At 46.0% G+C, this 17,014-nt stretch overlaps 1 protein-coding gene across 1 annotated transcript in view; it reads left to right on the top strand.

Moving 5' to 3' along the window:
• The window catches only part of LOC124616070 (2',5'-phosphodiesterase 12), a 55,045-nt gene that overhangs the window by 21,580 nt on the left and 16,451 nt on the right, over window positions 1-17,014 (top strand). The window contains exons 2-3 of the mRNA XM_047144307.1: window positions 13,382-13,521; window positions 15,274-15,436. Coding sequence (XP_047000263.1) covers window positions 13,382-13,521; window positions 15,274-15,436 — 303 coding nt within the window. The remainder of the gene's footprint in view (window positions 1-13,381; window positions 13,522-15,273; window positions 15,437-17,014) is intronic.

Consider the following 17,014-nt stretch of genomic DNA (forward strand, 5'->3'; position numbering starts at 1 on the left):
TCTGTCCAAACACTTGTGACCATAATGACATTGGCCCCCTAGGGGCTCACCTCTTTGAGACGTTTGTGCGTGCTTGGCTACCATGGGGCCCTGGCCTTTGTAGCATTTCTTCCCTTCTGTGTTGCCTGTCTATCCTCTTGCTATTTTTCCCCCCTCCCTTGGAAAACAGTCTGGAATGTTTTTGAAATGTGTTCTGCATTTTCAGAAGCTGACATCAGAACGGTCTTTCTACTGTTTTTTGTTCCTCTTTTCTTTCTTTGTTCCCCTTCTCCTATCCTTCCTCCACTTCAGAATTTGAGGTTCATCTTTTTTTTTCTTTCTCCCTGTGTGCTCCTGAAGGCCGGCCCATGTGTCTGATGTGTAACAAGTGACTGGGTAATGTGTAATTCCCAGTCCCGGGTTGACAGATAGTGTTCTCATGTACCCACTAGCACTGGGCAGGGTGATTGCCTGAGCTGCGACCTTCCCAGTTGCCTTCTGTCAGGTGTTTGGGAGTTGTGACCTCACCTGTGAACAATCACGTAAATTGGGTGTGTTGGGAGGGGGGCAGTTGGAAGAAGCACACCATCAGAGACACAGGCAATCGTGCGGGATTTTCTCGCAGTGAGCCAATGATCTTCTTCACAGTCAACATCTACCCCCCTGCGGGTCCGGGGTAACAATAGGTCCGAGGTATTCCTGCCTGTCGTAAGAGGTGACTAAAAAGAGTTTCAACCGGTTCGGCCTTCCATGTGATGGTCCCCCTTGGGGTTTGACCTCCATTTTTCAAAATTCTACAGAAGTACGAGCCTTTTGGGGAAGGACGCCTTACGTGGTGTACCACTGGTCCTCAGTGCACTAAGATCTTGGCACTCAGCATTGTAACGGCGTTGTAACCATACCCACTGTTCCTCAAATTGGGCCTAAACGCCTGATGGGTTGTACAAGCTACGCCCGTAGTGCGTCCCCATCTGCACCTACGATCATGATGGACTTTCCATGGCACCAAAAATCCAGCACGGTAGCCAGCCCGTTGTGGTGGGGTCGTCGTGTACCCTCTAGGTTGTAGCCCCCTGACAACACAGGGATCGTACTGCCGATACCTGAGCTGCACCCTCCCCATGTCGGCCAAGGAATAGATGCCCGTCTCCTTGGGGCATCAGGACTCCCGGCAACGGTCATCCTGCCAGGTGGCCCTTGCTGAGGCTGGGTGGCGCCCGTGGGGAGAGCCCCTGGTCGGAGTGGATGGTATCGGGGCGGACGTTTCGCAGATGAAACGTCAACACGTATCAGGTCACTCTGCGGCCGAGTCTTTCAAAAGCAAAGGTACTGTCTCTGGTTCTGGTTCTCCTGCCCTTTCCCCCTTGGCCACTCCCTGGGAGGAGGGACAGGCCCGCCGGCTTGGGGCGAAGTACTTCCCCGCTATTTGCTCTGTTCTCGAACCAATGGGGGGATGTTCGCCACCTCCAAGCCCATATTCTTTGTTCAGCACATCGAGGACATCTTCGGGGAAATCGAGGCTCTCAGTAAGATGCATTCGGGGTCCGTTCTTATCAAGACCACCTCCGCCACACAGTCGGCGGCGTTCCGGGCGTGCGACCGACTAGGGGACATCCCAGTGTCCATTGTCCCACATCTGGCACTAAATAGGACGCAGGGGGTTATTTTTCATCGGGACCTCCTGCTGCAATCTGATGAGGAGCTCAGGGCCAACCTGGAGCGCCGAGGCGTGCATTTCGTCCGGCGAGTCCAGTGCGGCCCCAAAGACCGTCGCATCGATACCGGGGCCTTTATCCTCGCCTTCGAGGGGGACGCTCTCCCGGAGAAGGTAAAGGTGATGTGCTACCGGTGCGACCTTACGTCCCGCCTCCTATGCGCTGTTTTTGGTGTTTGCGCTTTGGGCACATGTCGTCACGGTGTGAGGCTGAGCCCCTTTGTGGCGATTGTGGACGTCCTCTTCATGAGGAACATACATGCACCCCACCACCTCGGTGCGTTAATTGTCCTGGCATTCACTCGCCTAGATCCTTAGACTGCCCCGCGTATCAGAAGGAGAAGAAGATTCAAGATCTCAAAACTTTGGATCGTCTCTCTTATTCTGAGGCCAGGAAGAAGTATGACCACCTCCATTCCGTGACGTTGACCACTTCGTTTGCCTTAGTTGTGTCCACTCCTTCCACGGTATCCTCACCCCTATCCTGTCCTCCCTCCGCCTCCTCCCCCCATCCGGGGTCTATGCCTCCGCCTCCCAAATCCCTCCCTTCCAAATCCTCCTCCCCCGTGGCCCCCGCCCCCTCTGCCCCAGGGGCCACACTCCCCCCCCCCCCCCCCCCCTCCCCCCATCCGCCTGAGAAGCGATCCTCTTCTCAGGCGTCCATCGGGGAAACGTTCCGGACCCCAGCTTCCGAGCTCCGGCGTTCCAAAACGAACCCCGGGTGAGGACCTTCTTCGGGTCCAGCCCACCATCCCTGTGCCTCCTCGGACTTCCAAGAAGGCCTCCAAGAAGAAGTCTCTATCCCCCTCTCCACCCTGGCGCGTTTCGTCTGACACTCCATCCGTGAGTCGCTGCTCCCGGCCGTCCTCAGTTTCGCCGGGACGCTCTGCTGCCAGGCGCTCAGCTGGCCTCCTGTCGGCAAATGATGCTGCCCCTCCTACACAACCAGGGACAGCGGCCGCAGCTGGCGACGACTCGATGGAACAGGATCCGCCTCCCGCCAGTTGTAGCGTTGTTCCCTCGAAATCTGGCCCTCCCTGGCCGTCGAGGTGACCAGCTCTTCCCCCGTCTCGTTCCCCCTCTTTTTTGACTAGCGATGGCCTTGTTACATTGGAACATAAGAGGTATTCGATCTAATCGGGAGGAATTACAACTGCTCCTCCGCCTGCATTGTCCGCTCGTCCTTGGTCTCCAGGAAACCAAGTTGTGCCCGACTGACCGTATTGCCTTTACCCACTATACCTCGGAGCGGTATGACCTCACCCCTGTGGACGGTATCCCAGCTCATGGTGGGGTCATGTTGCTTGTTCGGGACGATGTCTATTACCATTCCATCCCATTGACCACCCCACTCCAAGCAATAGCTGTCCGTATTACTCTTTCTGCTTTTACTTTTTCAGTTTGTACCATCTACACTCCATCGTCATCCGCAGTTAGTCGGGCTGACATAATGCACCTGCTTGTTCAGCTTTCAGCTGTTATCATCAATGCTGCTGAACGTTCCATTAGTCGTACTACCTCTTCTTCACGTCGCGTTTCCGTCCCCTGGTGGAACGAGGCTTGTAGAGACGCTATCCGTGCTCGACGACGTGCTTTACGCACCTTTCGCCGCCATCCTACGTTGGCGAATTGTATTGGATACAAACGACTCCGAGCACAATGCCGTAGAGTCATCAAAGACAGCAAAAAAGCTTGTTGGGCCTCTTTCACCAGCTCCTTTAACAGTTTCACTCCCTCTTCTGTCGTATGGGGTGGCCTGCGCCGGCTGTCGGGCATTAAGGCCCACTCCTCGGTACCTGGCCTGACCTCAGGTAATGAAGTCCTCGTTGATCCTGTGGCTGTCTCCAACGCCTTCGGCCGGTTTTTCGCGGAGGTTTCAAGCTCTGCCCATTACCACCTTGCCTTCCTTCCCAGGAAAGAGGCAGAAGAGGCTCGGCGACCTTCCTTCCACTCGCTGAATCTGGAAACTTATAATGCCCCCTTTACTATGCGGGAACTCGAACGTGCGCTTGCACTGTCCCAGTCCTCTGCTCCGGGGCCAGATGCCATTCACGTTCAGATGCTGGCACACCTTTCTCTGGCGGGCAAAAGCTTCCTTCTTCGTACCTACAATCGCGTCTGGACCGAAGGTCAGGTCCCCATGCGTTGGCGTGACGCTGTCGTTGTTCCTATACCCAAACCCGGGAAGGATAGACACCTTCCTTCTAGTTACTGCCCCATTTCTCTTACAAGCTGTGTCTGTAAGGTGATGGAGCGCATGGTTCATGCTCGGTTAGTCTGGATTCTTGAATCTCGACGGCTACTTACCAATGTCCAATGCGGCTTTCGTCGCCGCCGCTCCGCTGTTGACCACCTTGTGACCTTGTCGACATTAATCATGAACAACTTTTTGCGAAGGCGCCAAACGGTAGCCGTGTTCTTCGATTTGGAGAAGGCTTATGATACCTGTTGGAGAGGAGGTATCCTCCGCACTATGCACAGGTGGGGCCTACGCGGTCGCCTGCCCCTTTTTATTGATTCCTTTTTAACGGATCGAAAGTTTAGGGTATGTGTGGGTTCCGTATTGTCCGACGTCTTCCTCCAGGAGAACGGAGTGCCTCAGGGCTCCGTCTTGAGCGTAGCCCTTTTTGCCATCGCGATCAATCCAATTATGAATTGCATTCCACCTAATGTCTCGGGCTCTCTCTTTGTCGATGACTTCGCGATCTACTGCAGTGCCCAGAGAACATGCCTCCTGGAGCGCTGCCTTCAGTGTTGTCTAGACAGCCTATACTCATGGAGCGTGGCAAATGGCTTCCGGTTCTCTGAAGAGAAGACGGTTTGTATCAACTTTTGGCGATATAAAGCGTTCCTTCCGCCATCCTTACATCTCGGTCCCGTTGTTCTCCCATTCGTGGAAACAACTAAGTTTCTAGGGCTCACGTTGCACAGGAAACTTTGTTGGTCTCCGCATGTCTCTTATTTGGCAGCCCGTTGTACACGTTCCCTAAATGTCCTCAGAGTTCTTAGTGGTTCATCTTGGGGAGCGGATCGCACTGTCCTGCTTCGCTTGTATCGGTCCATAGTCCAATCGAAGCTGGATTATTGGAGCTTCGTCTACTCGTCTGCTCGGCCATCGCTCTTATGCCGTCTCAACTCCATCCACCATCGGGGGTTACGTCTTGCGACCGGAGCCTTCTACACTACTCCTGTCGAGAGTCTTTATGCTGAAGCTGCCGAATAACCATTGACGTACCGGCGCGACGTACTGCTGCGTCGGTATGCCTGCCGGCTGTTGTCTATGCCCGACCACCCCTCTTACTAGTCCTTCTTCGCCGATACTCTCGACCGTCAGTACGGGTTGTATGTGTCTGCCCTGCTGCCCCCCGGAGTCCGCTTCCGTCGCCTGCTTCGACAATTGGATTTTGCCCTCCCTACCACCTTCAGAGAGGGTGAGAGCCCGACACCACCTTGGCTCCAGGCTCCGGTTCATATTTATCTCGACCTCAGCTCACTCCCGAAGGAGGGTACTCCGGCTGCAGTGTATTGCTCATGGTTTGTCGAACTTCGTGCTCGACTTGCCGGTCACACCTTTATTTACACCGATGGCTCCAAAACTGACGACGGTGTCGGCTGTGCCTTTGTCGTCGGGGCCGCCACCTTTAAATACCGGCTCCTCGACCAATGTTCCAGCTTTACGGGTGAGCTTTTTGCTCTGCATCAGGCCGTTCAGTATGCCCGCCGCCACCGCCATTCATCGTATGTACTCTGCTCTGCCTCACTCAGTGCTCTTCAGAGCCTTGGAGCTCCCTATCCGATCCATCACTTGGTTCAACGGATACAGCAGTCCCTCCATTCTTTTGCTGATAATGGTTCTCCTGTCAGCTTTCTGTGGGTTCCCGGACATGTAGGAGTGCCTGGGAATGAGGCTGCAGATGCTGCAGCCAAGGCTGCAGTCCTCCTGCCTCGACCAGCCTCCCGTTGTGTCCCGTCATCTGATGTTCGTGGGGTTGTTTGTAAGAGGCTCGTGTTGTTGTGGTGGGATGCTTGGTCATCCCTCCAAGGAAACAAGCTCCGGGCAGTAAAACTGCTCCCAACTGCTTGGACAACCTCCTCCCGACCATCTCGGCGAGAAGAGGTCCTTCTGACCAGGTTGCGGATTGGCCATTGCCGGTTTAGCCACCGCTATCTGCTCTCCGGTGACCCAGCCCCGCAGTGCCCTTGTGGTCAGGCATTAACAGTGCACCATGTTTTATTGTCGTGTCCCCGTTTTAGTCAATCTCGTGTTGTCCTGTCCCTGCCATCTACTTTACCGGATATTTTAGCTGATGACGCTCGAGCAGCTGCTCGTGTTCTGCGTTTTATAACTTTGACTGGCTTGTCCAAAGACATCTAACTTTTTTACTTATTTTATCTGCATCTTTGTCAGGCCTTTCTGGTGTCCCCCCCTCCCCTTGAGTTTTACTAGATTCCATGTGCTCTAACAACTGTGACTGGGCGCTAATGACCTCAGTAGTTGAGCGCCCTTAAACCCCAACAAAAAAAAAAAAAAAAGTCAACATCTAGTAAATGTAAAGAGAATGAGGCTAATGTTTCAGAGACCCTCCCAGCTGCACCACTTTTCCTCATGGTTTCATGTACTGAAGATGATCAGTCCTTTGCTACAATAAATCTGTTTATTATTCAGAAAGGTGTTGATACAGTTGCCAGCCCTGTGAAATCCTGCTCTTGTTTACGCAGTGGCACTTTGAGTTTTTCGTGTTGAGGTCCATTGATCACTGAATTCTTCCCATGGTGTTATTTACACTAGCCTGTTCGATGGCCTGACCGAAACAGAAATCCAAACGTACCTCTCTGATCAGAATGTCATTGCAGTCCATTGGATGATGGGAAAGGTAGATGCATCCTTAGTGCCCACACACACTAATGATGCTTCCATCAAAGATCAAAGCAGGCTATCAAGTTACCACAGTCCAACCATACATTCCGAACCTGGTGCGCTGCTACCAATGGTATTGTTACAACCACACTTGAATGTCGACACCCGGCCAAATTGTAACCTGTGGTAGGGATGCTTACGAGGGCAATTTCCCACCTCCTCCTCCCCATTCTATCGATTGCAATGGTGACCACGCCGTCTCTTCTCAAGATTATCCCATGTATCTCAATGAGCGGGCCATCGAGGAGATCCGGTTGATGGAAAAAGGCGCCTTACTCAGTCACTTGCAAGTTGTTGGCTAGTAGGAAACCCTCCATTCTACCATCTGGCACTTGCAGTACTGTTCTTGCTACATCTTGCTCCATGAAGGACATGTCCAAATAGACATGCAACCTCAAATTCAGCACCATGGTTGTTACACCTCATGGCGCAAAGTCACCTGCTACACAACCGGCAGGCCGGAAAGGACAGAAGAAATACTGCCAACAAGACTTCTTATGTCCCTCCAGCCAACAAACATTTGAGTCTCCCTCTGCAAACTGTAAAGTCTCCAAGAAACCAAACAAAGGGAAATGGTCTTCTCCTTCACTGATTCAGAGACCCTCTTCGAAGTTGTCTCTACGTGATACCCTTGCCTGGCTGACCTCCATGTTGGTGGTGCGCACCACCAACCATTGTTCTGCCCTGGACTCTGCAAAACGACAGAAGGAGAATGTCGATGCCTCTGTAGATCTCGTGGAGCAGGATTGTACAGCCTCTGCGCCCTGCAGCAGTGAGTCTTCAAAGGCTGGCACTCGGCAGTCGCTGAGGTGACATCCCCTTCATTTTTTCCCTCCTCCTCTTTCCTAGACACTCTTTGATCTAACAAAGAGGACTTGTGGCTGCTCTTGGAATTGCAGCGTGCGCTTGTTCTCTGCCTCTAGGAAACAAAATTGCTTCCTCATGACGCTTTGAGTTCTCGGACCTCTTCCCAGTCCTCTTTGACATCCCCCCCCCCCCCCCAACACCCCCCACCTCCCGCTGAGGACGGCATTCCATCTCATGGGGGAGTCATGCTGCTCATCTGGGATGATGTTCATAGTCAGCCCATCTCCCTGACTACACAGCTTCAAGCTGTTGCAGTCCTCAGTTTCCTTCCTCACTTGCACTTTTTCAATTGTATCATTCACCTTCTTCCGTCACTCGGTGTCACCAGGGCAGACTTCATCCAGCTTATTGGGCAACTCCCCCCCCCCCCCCCCCCCCTTTTGCTGCTCAGTGAATTTAATGCACAACACCATCCCCTTTGGGGTTCTCCCAGAATCTGTCCAAGAGGTGCCGTCTTGGATGACATCAATCAACTTAACTTCATCTGCCTTAACAGGGTAGCATCTACATTCCTTTCAGACTCCATGCACGCCTGTTCCCATTTGGACCTCTTGTTCTCACTGTGCAACTTGCCCATCATCTCAAGTGGTGAGTTCTCTCTGACACATACTTGAGTGACCATTCCCTATGTACTATCCATTTGCTGACTCCTACCCCACCTATGTGCACACCCAAATGACAGTTTTCTAAGGCTGATTGAAGGCTTTACTCCTCCCTGGTGGTCTTCGATGAACAACATTTCCCCACTTGTGATGACCAGGTAGAATATCTTACAAATGTCATCCTTACCACTGCAGAAAGTTCCATTCCTTGCACTTCCCCTTTATCATGCCATGTCCCGGTCTCTTGGTGGACTGAGGTGTACCATAACACAGTTTGCATGCAGAGATGCGCTCTCCACATTTTTAACTGTCATCCTATGATGGCAAACTGAATTCGTTATAAACAGTTGCATGCACAGTGTCATTCCATTCTTCAGGATAGCAAAAAAGCTAGTTGGATTTCCTTTGCTAGTTCCATCATATGGGCCAATTTCCAACAGTTCTTTGGGACCAAGGTCTGTTCCCCAGTTTCTGGCCTGGCAGTAGCAGATGCTGTCATAGTGAATGCTATTGTTATCTCCAATACATTGGCCCTCTATTTTATGGAGATTTTGAGCTCCACCATCACTCTCCCTTCCTCCATCGGAAATGAGCGGAGGAGGTTCAGGCAATGCCACCTTTACTATGGAGGAGCTAGACCGTGCTCTCACTTCATCCGAATCCTCCGCCTCAGGGTCGGACAGTGTTCTCATTCAGATGTTGCAGAACCCCTCTCTTGTGGGCAAGCACTTTCTCCTCTGTCATTGGCTCCGATGATTTTTGGTATTGGCTTATTGAACATTGCTCAGTATTTACAGCAGAGCACTTTGCCCTGTATCAGGCCATTCAGTGTATCTGGTGGCACAGGCTTTTCAATTGTGTCATCTGCTCCGACTCTCCGTGACCTTCAGAGCCTCCGTGTGCTGTACACTGTCTATACCTTTGTGCAACGGGGCCACGAAAGCTGTCGCTCACTCTTGATGGAGCCATTACGATGTTCGTGTGGGTTTCTGGTAACGTCAGTCTGATGGAAAATGAGGCTGCTGATACTGCTGCCAAGGCTGCAGTCCTTGTACCTTGACCCACTAGTTCTTCCATTCCCTCCAATGATTTCTGTGTTGCTGTCTGACAACAGGTGGTGTCACTTTGGCATTGCCACTGGTCCTCCTTTCGTGGGAACAAGCTCCAGAGAATTAAGACTCTTCCAGGAGCATGGATGACCACCTCTCGGCCCTCTTGCCCTGAGGAGATCATTTTAGCTAGATTGCTTATTGGGCACTATCTGTTTAGCCATTGCCATTTGTTAAGTGACGTTCCTGCACCACTTTGTGCTCATTGTCCTCAAACTCTGATGGTTTGTCATTTCCTGATGTTTTGTCATTTCCTGATGGAATGCCCTTTTCTTAACCACTTATGTTCTCATTTGTGTTTGCTGTCTGAATCATCAGCCATTTTAACAAATGTTGCTCACACTGTCAACTGTGCTTTACTTTTTATCTATCGTAGCAATATGGCGAAGGACGTTTTGTAATGTGCGCGTGGGGCACACAATACTCCTTAAAGCCTGTACTATGGTAAGTGAACGAGCTTCACCTTATGAGAAAGGATTTTCGTATAGATATCGACCGCGTTTACCTGAATGTTGGCAAATCAGACTTACACTCACTCTGTAATAACAATGATCCCTCAACCAAGTTCAAAATGCAATTACACGTCAGTATGGACCAATAGCAACACTGAAGATGCTACCAATTTGATGATAATACGGTCGCCAGCCGAATGAGGCATTAACTGAGTTTCTTCCCTGTACAAGTTGGTAGATATTCATGCAAAACAACAAGTAGTAACACTGCATAATATAGTAGAATTTTAGAACCAGAAAATCTATTGAGCTGATAGTTTCACGTTCTGTACTGATATGGAAAAACCATGAATACATAACACTACACTATAATGTATACTACAAACCTTCGTACTGTCTATTGATATGATTAAAATCGGGCGTAGGCTACCCTAGAAATAGCACTTTCGAGCCACACACAAAATGTCAATTTTGATAAAGATAAAACACTGATAAATTTTGACTTTTATATTGACTTTAACTTTTGTTGGTCAAACCAATTTAGAACACTTCAGAATTCAAATGAATAAAAAAAGGGGGGGGGGGGGAACCTTGAAACTGTTATGATCACTATATTAAAAAATTTGATTACTGAAATTATCATGCGTTCAAGATTTCCAGTAAATGAGTTACTACTCTTTTCATCTTATTTACTGCTCATTTAAATACCTTTTTATCTGTCTCGAAATAATTAAACTTCATTACTATATCAATATTAAAGTTATCTTTCAACTTCTTTAGACCTTCGTTATTCATTTGCTGGTTCATTAACAAAACAGTTCTTTAAACACCATTTTAACATAGCTAGGTCTGCAAGTAATTATTATTAACACAAAATTCAGTTTTTCATTTCGGACACTCGGATTGCACAACATTTGGAAAGGATGCTGTCTAGGTTAGTTGTGAGGATAATTAAATGAGGGGAAAGTTCTGGTAAATTTTAAGTTATTATTGAATAGTTCACTCTCTGGTCCATACGAATACAGTACTAAAAGTTTCAACCTGCTTGTATCGATGCGGCGGTTGCCGAGCGGCGAGATGGCGAGGCACAGAGCACACATACAACCACAGATATGGCTCGTGACATATCGGCACTTTAATTCTTCTTAGCGTCGCAATACTTTTCCATTTAGTGCCTATGGAATTTCGCCATGTTGTGTGGGCATTGGAACAGCATACCCGAGGCTCAGTGAAACTACGTCTTCCAGGAGAGCCTCCTCGCTCCAGAAGGTGTTGCTCAAACCAATGCCAAACTCCAACTACTACTGCTGAGCCCGTTGTGCCGTGTAGTGCCCGCATGCATTTTCCCGCGCTTGCCTGCCATCCACCTTTTACCGCTCCCTGACTGGCCGGGTATTCAACCGAGGTTTTGCATTCTACATATCCTAACACATTGCCTACGTATGGACCAGACGCACAATTACAATTTTAAACATCTTACAACAGTTTCAACATTTGTTACATTTCAATTCTATTACAATATTGCTTGACATTTGACATAAACATTAATATTCACATTGAAACTTGTTTACAGTTTTCTTAACACAATGACATGAAACAAAAAAAAAGAAATGAAATCAGAACATCAATTACACTAGTTTATCGAAAAATCAGATGGAAAAAAAAATTCACTTATATGTACAATAGTACAGCGTCGTTGTTGTTACAGTTTGATCTTTAGTTCAGGACCTCTGTTTCTCTATGGTGTACTTTATAGATCTTTTTCCAAGTTCCTGATTTTAGCTCTCTTTCTTTCCGTCGATTGGACATAACATATAGTCGTTTTTAACTCCTTTTTTTGTCTTCGTGTTCTACAGTTCTGTTGTGGGCACGTATGACCCTAGTTGTTTTTGCACTGAACTGGAGGATGTGGAGAATGATAGAGAGAAAGCGGAAGTACTAAATGTATTTTGCAAAATGAGTTTCACTGAGAAAGATCATATTGTGGTTCCTCATTTAAATCGTTGCATGATTGCCAAAATGACAGATGTAGAATTAAATGACCATGTGATGGAAAACTAATTGGAATTGCTCAACAGAGAATTGTTACTGGACTTTATGATATACTATTGATACAGTTGAAATCCAGCTTTGTTTGTCAACAAGACCCACAAGGCTGTAGATACTGATGCCAAGGTTGATGCCATCTCTCTTTACATCCAGAAGCTGTTTGATACAGTTCCACATGCCACCTAATGAACAAAACATGAACCTACAGAATAGCAGACCAGCTATGTGATTGGATTGAAGAGTTTCTAGCAAATAGAAAATAACATGTCATTCTCAAAGTAGATAAGTCTTCAGACCCTAAACTAACTTCTGGCTTAGCCCAAGAGAATGTTACAGGACCATTACTTTTCGCAGTATACGTACAGGTTGTCCCAAGAGGTACGTTACAACTTCAGTGTTATACATCAGTCAATTTGTAATTAACTTGGAGAACAAAAGTAAAGTTTGTTTGATGAACCAACTCAAGAAATTTTATTCCGGTTCTTTAATCGAGATCTACATGCTCTCCCCCTGTAGCACTTGTAGTGTCTAGTCGTTAGTGAATAGCATAAGAAGTTCCACGAGCCTTTTTGCGAATGATGCTGATATATACAGAGAAGTCATAATGTTAGAAAATTTTAGCATAATGCTGGAAGATTTGCGTGATTTCCCTAAATCGCTCCAGGCAAATGCCGGGATGGTCCCTTTCAAAGGGCACGGCCGACATCCTTCCCCGTCCTTCCCTAATCCGATAAGACCGATGACCTCGCTGTCTGGTCTCCTTCCCCAAAACAACCAACCAACCAGGAAGATCTGCAGAAGATTGTCACTTAGTGCACTGATTGGCAGTTGACCCTCAACATAAACAAATGTTATGAATTGTGTATAAATAGGCAGAAAGACCCATTAATGTATGATTACATGATTGCAGAACAATCACTGGAAGCAGTTGTTTGCATAAAACATCAAAGAAGTATGCATACAGTGTAATTTAAATTAGAATGGGAACATAAAGCTAATCGCTGGTAAGGCAGATGTAGTACTGAGATTAATTGGAAGAACCCTCAGAAAGTGTAGTCAACTGATATAGAAGGCGGCTCATAAAACCCTTGTTTGACCTATACTTGAATATTTCTCATCAGTCTGTCATCCATACCAGATATGACTGATACAGGAAATAGAGAAGATCCAAAGAAGAGCTCGCATTTTGTCACAGATTCATTTAGTAAGCACAAAAGCACCACAGGGATGCTCGGCCAACTTCAATAGCGAGTTTGCAAGAGAAGCATTAGTCATCATGGTGTGGTTTACTGTTAATATTCTGAGTGTGTACATTTCTAGAATATTGCTTGCTTGTGCATAAACCTTGCAAAAGACTTATGTGGTAAATTTAGAGAGATTTGAGCGCACGCAGAGGCTTACCAACAATAATTGTTTCTCCGAAACATTCACAAATGGAAATGGAAATGAGGGAAGGGGCAGTCCACCACACACCATAAGGAAGGTGGCTTGCAGAGTGTAGATGTAGATGAAGACGTAAGAAGTGGGAGAGGGGGTGTTGTGTGTGTGTGTGTGTGTGGGGGGGGGGGGGGGGGGGGGAGGTAGGGAGAGGGGAGGCCTGAGGTCACCAACATAAAAATGTAAATTACCCAGTTTCAAAAAATAGATAATAATATAAATATATTCCTGAATATATGTTGTTTTTGTTGCAGTTTTAGAGTCGTGTCCTACAACATTCTTGCTGACTTGTATGCTGATTCTGACACGGCTCGGCTGCAGCTGTTTCCGTACTGTCCGACATATGCATTGAATGTGGACTACAGAAAACAACTGTTTGTGAAAGAGATTCTAGGTAAGACCTTAATTAACTTTATATTTACTGATTGATTTCACGTAGCAAGTTTACTTCTGCAAAATGCTTAACTTGGACGTTGTACTGAAAACAGACTGAATAAATTTCATATTTGTTATGAGGTGCCAAGGGGTTTGAACTACTCTGTATGGGGTTTGTATTATGTCTGTGGTGAAGTGCATGAGTGTGGAATGGAAGGAAGAACAAGGATGTAACTCAGTGCTGGGATATACCCTTACCTCTCCCAAATGGTACCTGGAGGGGGCATAAAGTTTAATGTTTCCATCCACCCAATGGATTATTATGAACTGTGGCATATTCCTTCATTTCATGTTCCTTTGTGGATTGGTTGGGATTTAACCTAGGACGTTGAGCTACAGTCTGGTGGTTAAAAATGCTGAGTAACCATTACCTCACCCCCTTCCCCAAATTAAAAATGCTGTCTAGATTGTCTAATATACTTTCATTTATTATGGCTACTGCCATCATCAGAACAAAAATTAAACCTTGTAATACAAAGCTCAGTTATTATCTAAACTATGCCTAAGTGGGATGGTAACACTTGGCACTTGGCGCTTAGCTTAAAAATAGATTTTATTGTTATTGACACCAAATTTTGTTTTACGAGTTGTAAGTTCCAATCCTGTTATGGAAATAGGTGAAGCATCAAAATAAATGAAAGTATGTCAAGTGATCTGAATACTATTGTTCGTAAAAATTCACTTATTGCAGACTCGTATCAGTAGTTTACTATATATAAATTACTAATATGGCTGTGGATATGTATGTGTGCCACTAAATAAATGAAGTTTATATTTTAACACATTCGTTTTGTGACACAAACTTTTTGTGTCAGTTTATTATGAATACATACACAACTGCACACAGAACTATTTATTTTCTGTTGAGTGAAAAGGCATTTTATTAAAATGTTAGACTTGCATTCTGGAGGATAGCAGCTCAAATTGCTATTCAGCCATTAAGGTGTAAGTCTTCTATGGTTTCCCTAAATCACTTAACACAAATTCCTGGATGGTTACTTGAAAGACACAACTAATTTCCTTCTCTATCTTTACCCTATCTGAGCCTTTGCTCCACCTCTGATGATTTTGTCATCAACAAGATGTTTTGTGGTAGTCGTCTTTCTATTTAATTTCCTAGTTTTCAGTACTAAACTTTAAGCTCTAAGTAGTTACGGTACGTTCTGATTGTCTGAATGTGTATTTCTTGCTTACAAAGTGTATTGCAGAATACGGCAAGGGAAAGAAACAATAGAGTTGAAGAGGCCAGGTCTAGAACACAGATGTGTGAGAGATATAGACCAGGGCTTGTGGGGTTTTAAGATATTCTGGTGTGCAATAAACTCCTGTCCAGCTTTGAGAACCATGGGTGGGTGATGGGAGGGAATATAAATGGATCCATTGTTGTGCTGGACAACTTGTTCAGCCACAAGGGACGGAGATAACTTTTTAAGTTTTATATGTTGTAACATAGCATGACTTGTACCCTTGATGAATACCATTAAGTTACCTGTCAGTAAAGTCAGATAGTTAACAGAAACAGTTGGCCATAGGTGCATCTCTATCATAACGTGTGCCTTTACTTACTCTTCATCCCCGAGGTTTTCCCTCATGGTAGAATCAGTGGAACGTGCATTCAGAATGCCAGAATAAATAATGTTGTTTATGCATTGTTGTTTTTTCAAGCTTTGAGTAATTTATTCAATTAACGTATATTTGTTTTGGGTTGAAGGTTATAATGCAGATTTAATCTGCCTTCAGGAGGTTGATTCGAAGGTCTTCAATTATGACCTTCTCCCAGTTCTTTCTTCTGAAGGATATGATGGGGTGTTTGAGAAAAAAGGAAAAACTGTGTCTGAAGGTCTTGCATGCTTCTTTCATTCTTCCAAATACAAGTAAGTCTTCATTTAATTCGTGATTTCATAGCTAATATTAAAGATTGTCAACATCTTTAGAGGTAGTTCTCATGATGGGCAGCATCATAATGTTTTATCGTGTATATAGAAAATATTTTATATCTTGTAAATACTGTTCTCTGCAACAGAAAAATGGTTAAAATTGCAGGGAGACATATTGACATTTTGACCAGTATTTAACTTGGTCTAGGTAACCTTCTCTCTATTTTCAACATTCTGCAGTGAAACCCTCCTTCCTCCTGGAAAGAGGAATGCATAGTTCATAAAACTAGAAATAATATTTCTCATGTTTAGTGATTATATGCACAGTTATTTGATTTTCATAGTTCAAAAATACCACTACTGTTTCACTTATTAGGTGAATTTATCTTCTTGTTTGACATTCAAAGTTCTTACTAACATAGTTACACAACAAATTGCACTTGAAACTGGACCACATATCATTAGATTGACAGTAGCTTCAAGATCCATGTGGATGCATCTGTATTGACTAAATTTTTGGTTTGATCTTGATTTTGCCCATTAACATTACACCTCAGTTCATTCCCTATTTGGCTGCTGATTAGCATGATTTTGGTATGTAATATCTCATTCCATTCATATTGGGTGAAAACACTAGGAGTTATTTGTTTGCTTTCCTTAACTTACACAGAAGCAACATTCCATAGGTTACATGTTCACTGTAGGTGGTGCCAAGTCATAGGTAACTAGAGTATCATGACCAGCCTTAAAACAGTGCGCACATGTGTGCAGTGGCAAGGAGCAGTGTACCTCATGACGCTTCAACCAGTAATGTCATTCCGCCATGTCCGTTTGTAGCCTGTGCTTCGGGGTGGGTGCAACACGTTTAGCATTAATTTTCATGTTATTTTAGGTATTGTAAGGTTATATAGCCAGCCATTATAATGTTCATTACAGGTGATATAGAACATACATGGCAAATATTACATTAAGAAGTGACTGTGACAGTTTTCTGAGCTTATATATTCTCCTAAGCAGAATCAGCAGCAGAAACAGTGGCTGATTGTAGCGGTCACCTGTGTATTGCTACGAGGGTCACTCCAAAAGAAATGCACACTATTTTTGAAAGATTACAGTTTTCATTCTGCATGTGTGAAAGTTTTAGTGTGTAGATACATGCTTCCCACTTGATTTCAAACTTAGTTCAACCTGTTCCCGTGAGTAGCACCGTCACAGCATGTCTTCAAGATGACTGCTACACTTGACGTTCGTCAGAAGCAAAATGCTGTCATAGAATTCCTGTGCTGTGAAAACGAGAAATTCCTGTGCTGTGAAAACGAGACAGTGGGGAACATCCACCAGAGGTTGAAAAAAGGTGTATGGAGATGCTGCTGTCGATCGCAGTACAGTTAGTCGGTGGGCAAGCAGGTTACGTGATGAAAGTGGGCACGGCAATATTGAGGATTGTCCTCGCAGCAGCAGGCCTTGTACTGTACACACTCCAGACAATGTGCAGAGAGTTAACGAATTGGTGACTGCTGACAGACGCATCACAGTGAACGAATTGTCACACTACGTTGGGATAGGGGAAGGGAG

This window comes from Schistocerca americana, chromosome 5 (assembly GCF_021461395.2).
Source record: "Schistocerca americana isolate TAMUIC-IGC-003095 chromosome 5, iqSchAmer2.1, whole genome shotgun sequence".
NCBI classification, from domain to species: domain Eukaryota; kingdom Metazoa; phylum Arthropoda; class Insecta; order Orthoptera; family Acrididae; genus Schistocerca; species Schistocerca americana.